The 13,247-nt window shown below is 44.0% G+C and overlaps 1 protein-coding gene across 1 annotated transcript in view; it reads left to right on the top strand.

The window, feature by feature from the left end:
* PCGF6 (polycomb group ring finger 6) overlaps positions 1–8,786 on the top strand; it is a 53,137-nt gene extending 44,351 nt beyond the window's left edge. The window contains exons 9-10 of the mRNA XM_065407967.1: positions 110–196; positions 8,713–8,786. Coding sequence (XP_065264039.1) covers positions 110–196; positions 8,713–8,769 — 144 coding nt within the window. The 3' untranslated portion in view covers positions 8,770–8,786. The remainder of the gene's footprint in view (positions 1–109; positions 197–8,712) is intronic.
* The last annotated feature ends 4,461 nt before the right edge of the window (positions 8,787–13,247 follow it).

Below are 13,247 nucleotides of genomic sequence, written 5' to 3'. Positions count from 1 at the left end.
AGTCTCAGGTGCTCTGATACAACATTGATGGGTAACTTTTAAAAACCCAGATAGTCTTCCCTAGGCAAGAGAGAGGATGCACTTTTGACTCTCTTCTATTTGTTCACAGGTGGACATAATATGTGGTGATCACCTTCTAGAACACTACCAGACGCTGAGGGAAATCCGCCGAGCTATAGGAGACGGTGCTATGCAGGTAAGGGTGGTGGCTAGCCTGTGTTGTAAAATGTGAGTTCTGAAGTAGTGCTCTGTTTAACTAAACAGCAGTGTCTGCTAGAAACGCTTACACCCATTGGTACTCTGCTCCTCGAGAAATCACTACTTCATGCTGTTATGAGATCCTGTCAGGTTAAGTTTAGACAAGATACATTAGCCAATAAAGCTTTGTTTATTGTACTTGTAACTGAGCTGTACACCATGTGTTTTGAGTTTTTGATGGTTCACTGGAGTTCTGGATATGAGCTTTGATTCCTTTTTAGAACAAGTTGGTGCAATAACCACAATGAATTAAACCAAATCGTTCTCCATTAGTATTTCATCCTTCACCCCCACCCCTGGGAATCTGTAACTCGGCAAGGTATCAAAAGGCAGAAGCATCCCAAACAAGACTAGCCTTGTGATTGCATGGGGGAGACAATTTGCATATAAAACCCCATAGCAAAAGATGTAGCGTAATAAATGCCAGCAGTGTGCCTGATGCGTATGCTACAGCGCCTAAGGAGGGAGAGAAAATGTACAGCCAGCTCTCTTGTTGATAACTTACTGACTGTATTGCTGCTGGCTTGTTACAAAGTCCCATATCTGGAGCACAATTAGTCTAACTGGCAATGGCTACCGTTCAGTGTTGAGGGGCGCAGGGTGTTTTATGGGTTTAGTAGCTATCTCTAAGGTCACAGATTTATAGAGCTGAGTTTGACCGTGTTCAGAGTGACAGAACATTCAGAGGTAAAGCTGGGGGACCCATTTCTTACCCCATTGCTGCTAGCCTACCTACCACATCTTATTGTGTGTACTGTACCAAGAAAAAAGCTCTTTTGTGCTTTTGAAATATTTCCAAGTATTTGCACTAAGTGATTGGTGTGTAATAAACTGTTTTAGAGATGCAGCAGTGAAATATCGTGTATCCAGTGTAGTGCGGGATATTGGTGCACAACTGCATTCTGTTGTAAACTGTGCCTTAATCTAAACCCAAAATTCTGAAAAGGGTGTTTAATGTCTACTCTGAATCTAACACCCATCTCCTGTAGAAAACTGGGTTGAAGCAATATTACACTTGTCCAGCAAAAATAAAAATAAGGCAAGAAATGCAAAAGTTAAGGGTCCAGCAGCAAGTTTAATTCTGAGCAGTCACACACATAAGTGTAACTTTCCTGGGAAATCTCTTGTATGTTGGGGAACCCACTTTAAAATGGAGGTCTGGGGGGAGTGCTAGTTTTGAGGAGGCCCTGGCAGTGCAGCTCCTCTCCCAGAGCATCAGGGAGCTGCAGGAGTCCCATGGTTTGTGCACAGGCACTGGATATCCATATGGATAGTCCTGGACCCCCAACAGATCCCCAATGGGCTGCACCCCAATTTCTGACACGAGCAGAACAAATCCCAGCCCTCTTCCTGTGGCCTCTGACAGAAGAATTCGGAGAAAACGCTCTAAGTGTAGCCTAGCCCAGTTTCCTGGAAAACCTCATCCTTAAGCCAAAGTTTTTCATCTTTAGAAAGCATTCTTGAGAGGGGACTTTCAGGGAAATGGCATTGGTTTCATTTTTTGTCATGTATGGATCTGCCTGGTTGATATGTTGCTGGATGATGTCCATAAGAATGGCCATGCTGGGTCAAACCAGTGGTCCATCTAGCCCAGTATCCTGTTTTCTGACAGTGGCCAATGCCAGATGCTTCAAAGGGAATGAACAGAACAGGGCAATTGTCAAGTGATCCATCCATCCCCATCATTCAATCCCAGCATCTGGCAGTCAGAGGCCTAGGGACACCCAGATCATAGGGTTGCATCATTGACTATCTTCGCTAATAGTCATGGATGGTCCAGTCACTACTCCAGGAGGATTGTTGACTAGAGATGCATCCTGTGACTGCAAAATCAGTACATTAATTGATGAAGTCTTCTAGAAAACCCTGCAACATTGGTGGACAAGAAAAGGAGAAGTCTTGAGGTTTCTTAGGCACTTCATTTTGAGACCAACACCAGATTTTGCATCCTAAGTACAGCTTTATTTCGTTGCAAATCCATTAAGATGACCAAACAATTCAGATAGGTGCTGCTGCTTCTTTTTTGAACCGATTGGAAAGATCTGTCAACAAAGCCAGTTCACAGACATACCCTGCAATCTGGCAGCACCTCTTTAAGCTCTGTAGCATCACTTTTTCAGAAACAACTGGATTTCTCTTTTTTAAGACCATCATACTTTGCAAAACATTTTCTAGCACTTCTCTATTCCAAACTTTGCTGGCTAAGCAAATTTCCACTTTGCTGGCTAAGCAAATTGGACATCTGTTTTTTCCCCAAAAGGCCTGAAATTTTACATGCAAGAGACTGGCTCCCACCACAACTTGATTAGTAACTTTCACCGCTGCTTTCCTTTCATGGTCATATTTCAGGGACTTTCCACGCAAGGATTTTTGATGCCTTTTATACAGAGATTTAGGAAATGTTCCATCCACCCTTGGAGCCACCAATGCCCCTAGCTCCATCCATCATGATGCAGAAACGTTTATCAAAACCACCATATTCATTTTGTTATAAATGACTATGCCTGTTGTAGTTCTGTGCAAAGAGAATAGCGTCAGCAGCTCCTTGTGTAATGTGTAGTAATCTGAATGAATATGAGCGGTTAACAACTTAATTCAGTATTATCCCAGCTCTCTTCTAGGGCTAGAGAACAAGTAACTGCACTTCTGAATCATATTTTTCATGTGCGCATTCATTCATGTCTGCAACTAATCTTGCTACCATCTGAGACAGTTACGCAGTTTCAAAATTCCTCATCATCTTGTCATCACCAAAAGCCTTCGTTGCAGTGCCCTCACTAAAAGGTTTCTCCAACTGAGCTAATTCTAGCAACACAGCATAAAATAACTCCAGGCTTGATTTTTTTCTCTCCCCTGCCCACCCCGTCCCCTCGGTTATAGTTGTAGTAAGAGTAAATCCTTTTTTGGTGTTTGCGCTCTCCTTTTCAATAGCTGCGATAAGTGCTCAAGACTCTGTTTACTTTTTTCTCTTCATGTAACAACTTGTACCAGTGACTGGGATCGTTCTCATTATAAACTTGATAACTCCTACAAATGCAAGACACCAAGCTTTTCATTGCTTTCAGTAACTGAATAGTCCCACAATCTTGGAATGCTGCATTTTGGAATATTAAGTGTAACCTAGTAGGAAAATGAATTAACAACAAGAAAATATATTTAGGTTGCTTTTAACAAACCAATTACACACCTTGTAAAACTTGAAAGTGGACAGCTGGGTTTAGACTAACATGTTGCTTCTTTGGCAGATTAGTGTTAAATCTTGTGTTCCTCATGTCATTCTTCTTTTGATCTTGCTGCAAGCTAAAGTTCACTTTGTAAACTGCTAGCCTTGCAATACACTTCAGCTGTAGCTTGGTTTCAGAACAGATTCTTGAACATCTGTTCTTGTCAATGCTTTACCTTTCAAAAAGTTTATTCTATTTCAGGGATTGATTTATTTTCCTGGTGTTTTGTTTGTTTTGTTGTGTTGTGTCTTTTCCCCAAAATCACACAGAATTAACTTTAAAAAAAACCAACTAAAACCAGAAGTGATTTCTAAAATTAAGCATAGCTAGCTTTGTATGCAACTTGTGGGATTCACTGTCAGAGAAGATTAGACAAATACTGGGACTGAATTTTTAAAAGGGCTGGATAATTTTATTATCAAACAAAACTGTAGAGTAAGAATAATATTGACCCTTCTGTTCAAAAGCACTTTGTGATCCTTGAATGAAAGGCACTGGGAGTACAAAGAACTATTATGCTCACTAAAAATAGGCGTGAGCTGTGGGGTCAGGAAGGAGTACTTCCTCTGCAAAACCCCATGTACAGCATTGCACAATTGGCTAGAATGCATTATCATAGAATCATGGAAATGTGGGACTGGAAGGGACCTTGATAGGTATCTAGTCCAGTCCCTTGCACTGAGGCAGGATTAAGTATTATCTAGACCACCTCTAACAAGTGTTTGTCTAAGCTATTCTTAAAAACCTCCAGTGACAGAGATTCTACAACCTCCCTAGGTAATTTGTTCCAGTACTTAACTACCCTGACAGGAAGTTTTTCCTAATGTCTAACCTAAATCTCCCTTGATGCAATTTAAGCCCATTGCTTCTTGTCCTATCCTCAATGGTTAAGGAGAACGATTTATCACCCTCCTTGTACACCAACCTTTTACATACTTGAAGACTGTTATCATGTCCCTCCTCAATCTTCTCTTCTCCAGACTACACAAACCCAATTTTGTTTAGTCTTTTCTTATAGGTCATTTTTCTAGACCTTTAATCATTTTTGGAGAAAGTCCAGAGGAGAGCAACAGTTTGTCCACATCTTTTCTGAAGTGTGGTGCCCAGAACTGGACTCAGTACTCCAATTGAGGCCTTATCAGTGCTGATCAGAGTGCAAGAATTACTTCTTGTGTCTTAATTACAACACTCCTGCTAATACATTCCAGAATGATGTTCACTTTTTTTGCAACAGTATTATATTGTTTACTCATATTAGTCTGTGATCCACTATAACCCCAGATCCTTTTCTGAAGTTCTCCTTAGGCAGTCATTTCCCATTTTACATTTTTACAGTTGGATATTCCTTCCTAAGAGTAATACTTTGCGTTTGTCCGTATTGAATTTCATCCTATTTCTTCAGTTAGTCAAGATCATTTTGAATTCTAATCCTGTCCTCCAAAGCGCTTGCAACCCCTCCCACTTGGGGGACTCCGGGGTGGTACTGGCGATGACGGGGTTGGGGTGTGGGAGGGGCTCAGGCAGAGGGTTGGGGTGCAGGAGTGAGGGCTGTGGGGTGAGGCCGGGGATGAGGGGTTCATGATGCAGGAGGGGGCTCAGGGCTGGGGCAGAGGGTTAGGGTGCGGGGGGATGAGGGCTCTGGATGGGGATGAGGGGTTTGGGGTGTGGGAGGGGGCTAGGGCAGAAGGTTGAGGTAGGGGGGTTAGGGCTCTGGCGGGGGTGTGGGCTCTGGGGTGGGATGAGGAGTTTGGGGTGCAGGCAGGCTGCCCTGGGGCTGCGGCCAGAAAGGAGGACTCCCCCCAGCCCTCTCCCCGACGGCAGCAGTGAGCTCCAGGGGAGGGGCCCCTTGCCCCCCAGCAGCACATTCACCTCGCACCACTGTCACTGCACATGTTCCTAGGGCTCCTCTCAGGTCCGGGAAGCCCCTCGCCTCCCCTGTGGTGGGTGCCGGGGGGGTTGTGGGGCTGCCATCACATGTGTACCTCCTCCCCTCCTGCTGCGCCTCACTGGGGGTGGAGGGGGTGGCTGCCCGTTGCCCAGCGTGGGGCAGGAGCAGTGATTGCAGGTGGGGGGTCCCTCCGGAAAAGGGAAGGGTCCGAGGCAGAAGGGCAGGGTCAGGGTCAGCCTGCCCTGGCACTAGTGGATGGGGGGCACTAGGACCCTGCGACAGCAGTCGATGCTGGGAGCCAGCAGAGCGGAGTGCAGCAACAGGCTTGAGACAGGGACACTCCAGGGCCTGGGGGGGCAGCAAGTGGGGCCCGGGGGATACTCGGCGGGGGCGGCAGCTGGGGCCGGGGGAGAGACCCAGCCCCAAACATTGATGGAGCCGGACCCTCGGGCCCTGAATATTGCTGGAGCCCAGGCACCACAGGGCCATGTAACTCACTGCCCCTGGACAGGTTAAGCACAGTCCTGCTTCCCCTGTATTCCAAATAAATGACCACATTTTGGTAACAGCATTTCACTACCCCTGCATTCAGTACTAAAGAGATTTGTACCCAACGCCAGCCAAAATGGATCACTTTGACACTGCTCTATGTGCTGGATATCTAAGCGGAGCAGGAGCAAACTGTATTTACATAAACCAGGGGTTCTCAAACTAGGGGTCACAAGGTTATTACATGGGGGGTCGCGAGCTGTCAGCCTCCACCCCAAACCCCGCTTTGCCTCCAGCATTTATAATGGTGTTAAATATATAAAAAAGTGTTTTTAATTTATATGGGGGGGTCGCACTCAGAGGCTTGCAATCTGAAAGGGGTCACCAGAACAAAAGTTTGAGAACCACCGATATAAACACACCCAAGTCTCTTACCCCCCTTCCTCCTCCTCCCCCCCGCTAGCTGTCAGGGAAGCATTCATTCAGACCCTGCTTACATCTGCAAAATGGGAATAACGATATTGACATCCTTTGTAAAGCATCTTGAGATCTACTGATGAAAAATGCTAAGAGGTAGGTATTATTATTATTATTACTGCTGTTTAAATAAAGGATGTTACAGGCTGATACAATGCCTCACACACAGATGGTGCGTAACCCTTGGTTTATTACTTCAGCACATAATCAAGATCACATGTTAATTTATCTGCCCACCTGGCACCATTTCATTAGCATAATCAGTTACAGCAGAACATAGTAGAACCCCTAGCATGTGAACCACAATCAAAACCCTGTCTCCTATCATAAAAGCTAATCAAAGCCTGTCCAAACAGGTCCGATGCTGCATAAGTCAAACTCCTAAACAGCCATCAGGGGAAGCGGGTTTCAAAGGGGTGAGCCCTGGACTGAGGATATCTTTCGAGCGCCAGCTGTGGACATTTTTAAACCCTGTAACTGACAGCACTGTTGGCGGAATGTTCACATGTCTCTTATCAGAAGTGAAGGGCCCAATCTTGCACCAGGGAAGTTTTATGGGAGTTTTGCCATTAAGTTACTGGGAGCAGGCTCAGGGTGCGTGTCAATGGACCATGATTTCATAAAAGAATAGATTTCTTTTGTCACTTATAGTTCAGTCAAGCTTTAACATGTTGTGCTCTTAGCAGAGCACTTGGTGTAACTTCTAAATACATGCGTTTAGGACTAGCTCATGCCTGGTAGGCACAGCTCAGAGCAAGGGGCGAAGCAAAGTCACTCTGGCTCAGGAGCAGTAGTAAGGGGCAGTCTGCCTAAGGGAAGCAAAAAAGCTTCCCAGAGCTCTCCAGCACAGAATGGTGAGCATCCCCATTGCTAACCCCCCATTTTTCCTGCATGTTCTTTGACACAAGACTGTGATAATTATCCAGGGAAGTGAAAAAGACAGTGTAAAGTGGCTTTGGTTTGGTTTTCTCTTCAAGATCAAGTAAATCCCCCAGTCTGCTTTTATATAAGAATAAAACATAAAAGCAATTTTTTGGGGGGTAAGAGCTGTTAACTGGTTTCATGGGAGGGGAAACCGTTCCTTCACTGTCTCTATCACATCCCTGGTAAATTATCACAGACACAAGTTCTGTGTCGAGGGACATGCAGTATGTATTGCTGAGATGGAATCGTACAAAACATATAGTCTGGGGATATAAACAATTATGGTTTACAGTCCAGTGGTTAATTTCACTAAAGACATGTGCCTCCTTTTTAACCACACATTGCAGGAGCCATGTAGGAAGAGAGTGTGGAGCTGCTGTACTAAACTGCCATGTCTCGTTCTATATTAATGTAGTGTGTTTGAAAAGCTTCTTTCGCATGCTTGTATGAGAGCGATAACTATATGCAGGCCTAGCGTCAGCGTGAAATGTAACGTGCGTATATGTGAAAGTGTTAATGAAATGTATATATCCAAAATAGCAACAGAATCATTGGCCATTAGCAGATGTATTGCTGCAGTCTGGGGCAGAGGAGGGTGTTCAGTGTTAGACTTCTACGCCACTCTTCTAGAGTATGGAGTATTTTACATGGGAAAGTAAATATCAAGCAGCACTCAGGAAGAATGTGAGATTTTAATGTTTTTATGGGTTTTTTATATACTTATCCAGAACTTTGAATGGGAAACGTCTAGAAATTGAATTAAAATAATACTTACTTATAGCACTCTTCATCTTCAGTGTGTTTTGTGAACATTAATACACACTCCGGGCTGGTAGTTAATCATCACCTTTGACAGGAGGAAACTAAAGCAGAGGGGTGAAGTGACTTGTCAAAGACCACAGACAAAGTTTGTCAGAGCTAGGATTAGAACTCAAGATCTGCTCCCAGTCCCATGCTCAGACCATCCTGGACATACTGCCCTCTTTTCTATGTAATACTTCAGTGTCTTCCTCACTTTTGGTAGGTTGTGTTAAAGGGCAGGGTTTCTTCAGCTGCTTCTCTGATGGTGATTTTGGTGGTGGTGGTTGAGCAGAGACCATTTGGCTTGTACAATGGCACCATTTACACATCAGGACAACTTCAGGATGGTTTTAAAATAAAAGCAAAATAATTTGTACTGGAAGAAACAGATTTTTAAATCTTTTGGTTAGATTTCCCCACTTATGGGGGGGGCACTCTATTGCCTGGGCTTTTCAAAATTCAAGCTTATTGTAGGGAAACAGGGAGGTACAAAAATATCATTATATGGTCTTCAGGAGACAGAAGGAAATGGACCTTTGGCAGATGGAGCTAAGATTCTGGCAAACAGTGACTCTGTCTCTTGCTATAAAACTTTCTCTCCATTAGCTGATTTGTTACTGTCCTAATGATACATTTTCCTTTTCCCTCTAGGATGGTTTGCTTGTACTGCACTATGGCCTTGTGGTATCTCCACTAACAATAACTTAAAGATTGCTAGAATATCAGAAGATGAAAGGATCCAAAACATGAAGCTTCTTCAATGCTGTGTCTCACCAAAGAAGGTCATCCTCCTTGCTTCCTGTCACAGGAAATAAATGAATGAAACCACCACTAACTGCTGTACACTTATAACTTAGCATTTGACTTTGCCGGTGTAAAAAAATGCAGCCTCTGTAAGTACAGCTGTAAACACTGCAAAGCTCTATATTGCAAATGATGCTACTTAAACTGTAGCTAGCTCAGGGAAAGCAGAATACTCAGAGTTGCTGAATTTTATTTTTAAATCCTTCTTAAATCCACAGGATCTCACAGGGTTAATTTGCTTTCTCCTCCACTAATCTAAATCTTGGGCAGGTCCCTAACTTCTTATCTCCATAAGACCTTACGTACTTCTGAAGTATGTGGCTGGAATGGTGCTCTCAGGGATGATCTTCAGTGGGTGATGTCCCTTTTTGGGGGGAGGCGATACAATCATTTACCTAAAAAGAATGTCATCAGCAGCTGACTTGATTTAGAAATGGTGGGCGGGGGGAGATTTTCCAGCTTGTCTATAGGCCAAAATGGGTAATCAACTTCACATGGGTTAAGTATTGACTTTCCTAATTCTACTGGAAACAGCATTAAGACATCGTTTCTCTTCAAGGAAACAAATTTCATCTGCACTAGGTCCAGAACTGGTAGTAGCTAGACTCATGTTAACTATTGTGTAACCATTTAGCTCATGGTACGGCTCTCAGCATGGATGGACCAGTAGATTATTCTGTGCACAGAGGACATCAATGTATGACCTTCCCTCCATCTGTGATATATGTGAAATAATCAGACTTTCAGCCTGCTCCCATTGAAGTCAATCAGCTGACTTGCCTGGCAGCAGAATCAAGCTTTTCCTTTTTAACACCTGTCCTTACAATCCCAGCAAAAATGGAGACTCTCACATTCTCTTCAAAGCACCATGTTGTAATGACCTTTGAATGCGTTAAGGGGGAGACCATGTTTGAGGCTGCTACTGGGTGCAGGGCAATGGAACGAACATCTGTTACTACTACTGCTTCGACAGCTGCACAAAGACTATTAGGTAGTTTTTAATTTTAACATAACTGTAGTTCATGATCACTTAATATTTCAATATTCTGTTCTGTTTGTTATGAGACTTTAATGATTTCTTCCACAGATATAAAAAACAGAGGTGTGCATGAGTAGAGTTTCATTGCATACTAGACTTAAAGGCCAGATTTCAAGGTAGCTGGGTTCCTAACTCCCATTGATTTTAATAGGAGTTAGGTGTCTAACTACCCTTTAAAAATCTGGCTCTTAATTCTTTAAAACCAATGTTTGTTTTGCCTGTGAAGATGACACTTTAAGAAAAATCTTGTTTACCTAAAGTCACTTCTTGTGATGTTTCTAAAAATGTAACAAAAAAAATGTGTAATCAAGATTTCTGACTTATTTTCAAGGTTTGTATAAAAGTAGTGCTGAAAATGGAGCAGAAAAAGGGATTATTTTGTAAACACTTTGTGCATTGTGTTGATAAGAGATTTTATCTTGTAAGAGTTAAATAAAGTTTTATTTTAGCCTACTTGAAATTCTTGTTATAAGAAGTATTTATTGCAAGACTACTACTCTTCACTTTACCCTAAAATAATAGCCAGTGAGATTAATGAGATTACTACTAGACATTTTTACTTAAGCGGAATCCACAAGTTTAAATGAGGAAATTAGAAAGTGGGATTTTAAAATGCCTGATATCAATGGGGACTTTGAAATGTTACGAATTTTGGAACTGTAAAATTTCTGGGGGATGCCTTTTTAATGAGGAATCCATTAAAAAAACAGAGGTTGATAACCTGTTAAGACAAGAATCTGTTGCCACAGACACAGGAAGCTGTAGGAGACTTCATTTTTAGACAAGCGCTTTTTTCACTGCATGTTGTAATGCACTTCTTGTCAGACTCTCTGCTTGCTCCATTTAATCCATGTAATACATTTCTTATCAGATGCAGTATGGCCATGTCTCTGGCTTCAGCTCTGATCTTCCTGGCTTGATACATGTCATCAAGCCGTCAATATGGCTGCTTCCTGTTTCATTACAACTTAATTTTTTTCGGTGTCTATAGTATTTTAAAGAACTGACTGTTAACAATTTAGTCATGTGTTCTGCTGCAAACTCTTGCTTCGTCCAAGCTTGTGTTACATGCCTACAGAAGGGCTTGTTTTAAAAGACGAATGGCCATATAAAAACCTTGACTAATTTAAATCACGGTCATTCCAGAATGTCCATCTTTATAATAGACCATTTGTGCCTACAGCGCTGATTTCTGTGTAGCCTCAAAATCACCGTGTTATCGTTAAGAGCGGCCTTCCCCACAAAGAAACCTGCCACCATTTCTGATGCAGAAGTCGGTCTCTCTCTTTCAAAAGAAATTCACTTTGATCACAGTTTGGCTAATCCCATTTGATCGGTCTGGTCGGTACAGTGCACATGAGCAGTAACCGCAGCAGAGGATCCGTGGCAGGTTGTTGTCTTTACACCCAGTTTTTGCCGTATCCTTGAAGAAAGTTTGTGGTAAGCCCATCACCATGTGGCAGCCACCGTGTTCACATGCGATGGAAGAGGATTTATTTCAAACCAAATAGATAAATTGGGAGGATGCAGGTTGGGTGTATTTTTGCTGCTGCTACTGTTGGGATGAATGTGGCATGGCCTCTGTGATTCCTCCACTTCCCATTTTCCCTCTCTTCCTTCCTCCACTTCTCTCCCTTCACTGCCTCCATACGGCACAACACTGAGGGCATGTCTTCACTACCCTCCGGATCGGCGGGTAGCAATCGATCTACTGGGGATCGACTTATCGCGTCTAGTGAAGACGCGATAAAATTGATCCCCGATGGCTCTGCCGTCGACTCCGGAAATCCACCGCGGCAAGAGGCGGAAGCGGAGTCGACGGCGGCGCGGCAGAGGTCGACTCGCCGCCATCCTCACAGCCAGGTAAGTCGACCTAAAATACGCAACTTCAGCTACGCTATTCATGTAGCTGAAGTTGCGTATCTTAGGTCGACCCCCCACCCTGTAGTGTAGACCTAGCCTGAGTCAGAGTCAGCCCTTTTGTGTGGCCAAGGAGGCCTGAAAATAAAGCATTCGGCTACCCTGCTGTGCAACATGCATTCAGTGCACTGATGTAGGAGATCACAGTTCATCTTTTGTCAAGCTCCTGCAGCATCTAATCGGGTTCTGTTGGCACTTTGACACAGAGTGGGGTGATGTCTGGTTAGTGCCAGACTGATCTGTGGGCTGTTCAGTTTCCCGCATGAAAGCTACGCTTGGTTCTGTTTGTTTTTAAGATGTCCCAGCCTCCTTTCACTCCACCCCGCAGCTGCCCCTGTGGCTGCTTTATGTCCTGTTCATTGCTCTCCTAAGTCTTTGGCTTTCTTCCAATCACTTTTGGCCCTGTTGATGGAAGATCTGAAGCAGCAGGCCCTCTTTGGGATGGCTTCTGTGTCCTCTTGGGAGATGTGCAAGCTTATCACTCTTGAAGAAAGGGGAAGGGGGTCAGGGAGCGGTATAGCTCCCACAACTAAGCCCATTACTGTCTTATTTGACAGAACAGTTGCTGTTTTTTCTGGTTTCCTGCATGTCAATAATGTGGCTAATAAATCCTGTCTAAACATGACTTGTAGCATAGCGTGAATGGATTTCAAGTTCTTCTGACATGAGCTGGCAGAGTCGCATCTACGTGGGTTCAAAATGTAGCATTTTTAAAAAGAAAACAGGGCTACCAAACAGCCACCTCAGAACCTTTGATCAGCAGTGGTGGTAGCAATTCCATGTGATTCATCGCCGCTGCTGTCTGCTTCATCCAGATCCAGAGCTAGGAGGAGAAAAGCACAGAGGTGTGTGAAAATGGGCAGATGAGAGTCCCTTTATCCAGACAGGCTGGGAACAATCTACCCTAACAAAATGTGTATTTCAGTTATCTCTTGACATCCTATGCTGCACCACATAGCGCCTTGTAGCACCCCAGAGTGCAGCATACCTGAGCCAGTAGAACCTTTAACGCTTAGTTCCTTAGGGCAGGTCTTCACTACGGGGCGGGTCGATTTAAGATACGCAAATTCGCGTAGCTGAATTCGGCGTATCGGAGCCGACTTACCCCGCTGTGAGGGCAGCGGCAAAATCGACCTCCGCGGCTCCCCGTCGACGGCGCTTACTCCTACCTCCGCTGGTGGAGTAAGCGCGTCGATTCGGGGATCGATTGTCGCGTCCCGACGAGACGCGATAAGTCGATCCCCGAGAGATCGATTTCTACCCGCCGATTCAGGCGGGTAGTGTAGACCTAGCCTTAGACACAAGATGAGTTCAGTAAAATACATTGACAAGATGCTGGTCTGTGTCGGGTGCTTCTTTCCAGTGGCGCCTCACCTTGCCCCCTGCGCAATGATTTAAGTTAACACATGTTAATGGCCAGCAC

Source organism: Emys orbicularis, chromosome 7, assembly GCF_028017835.1.
Source record: "Emys orbicularis isolate rEmyOrb1 chromosome 7, rEmyOrb1.hap1, whole genome shotgun sequence".
NCBI lineage: Eukaryota > Metazoa > Chordata > Testudines > Emydidae > Emys > Emys orbicularis.
Note: the sequence above shows the minus strand (reverse complement) of the source record. Positions and strands in the feature narration are given on the sequence as shown.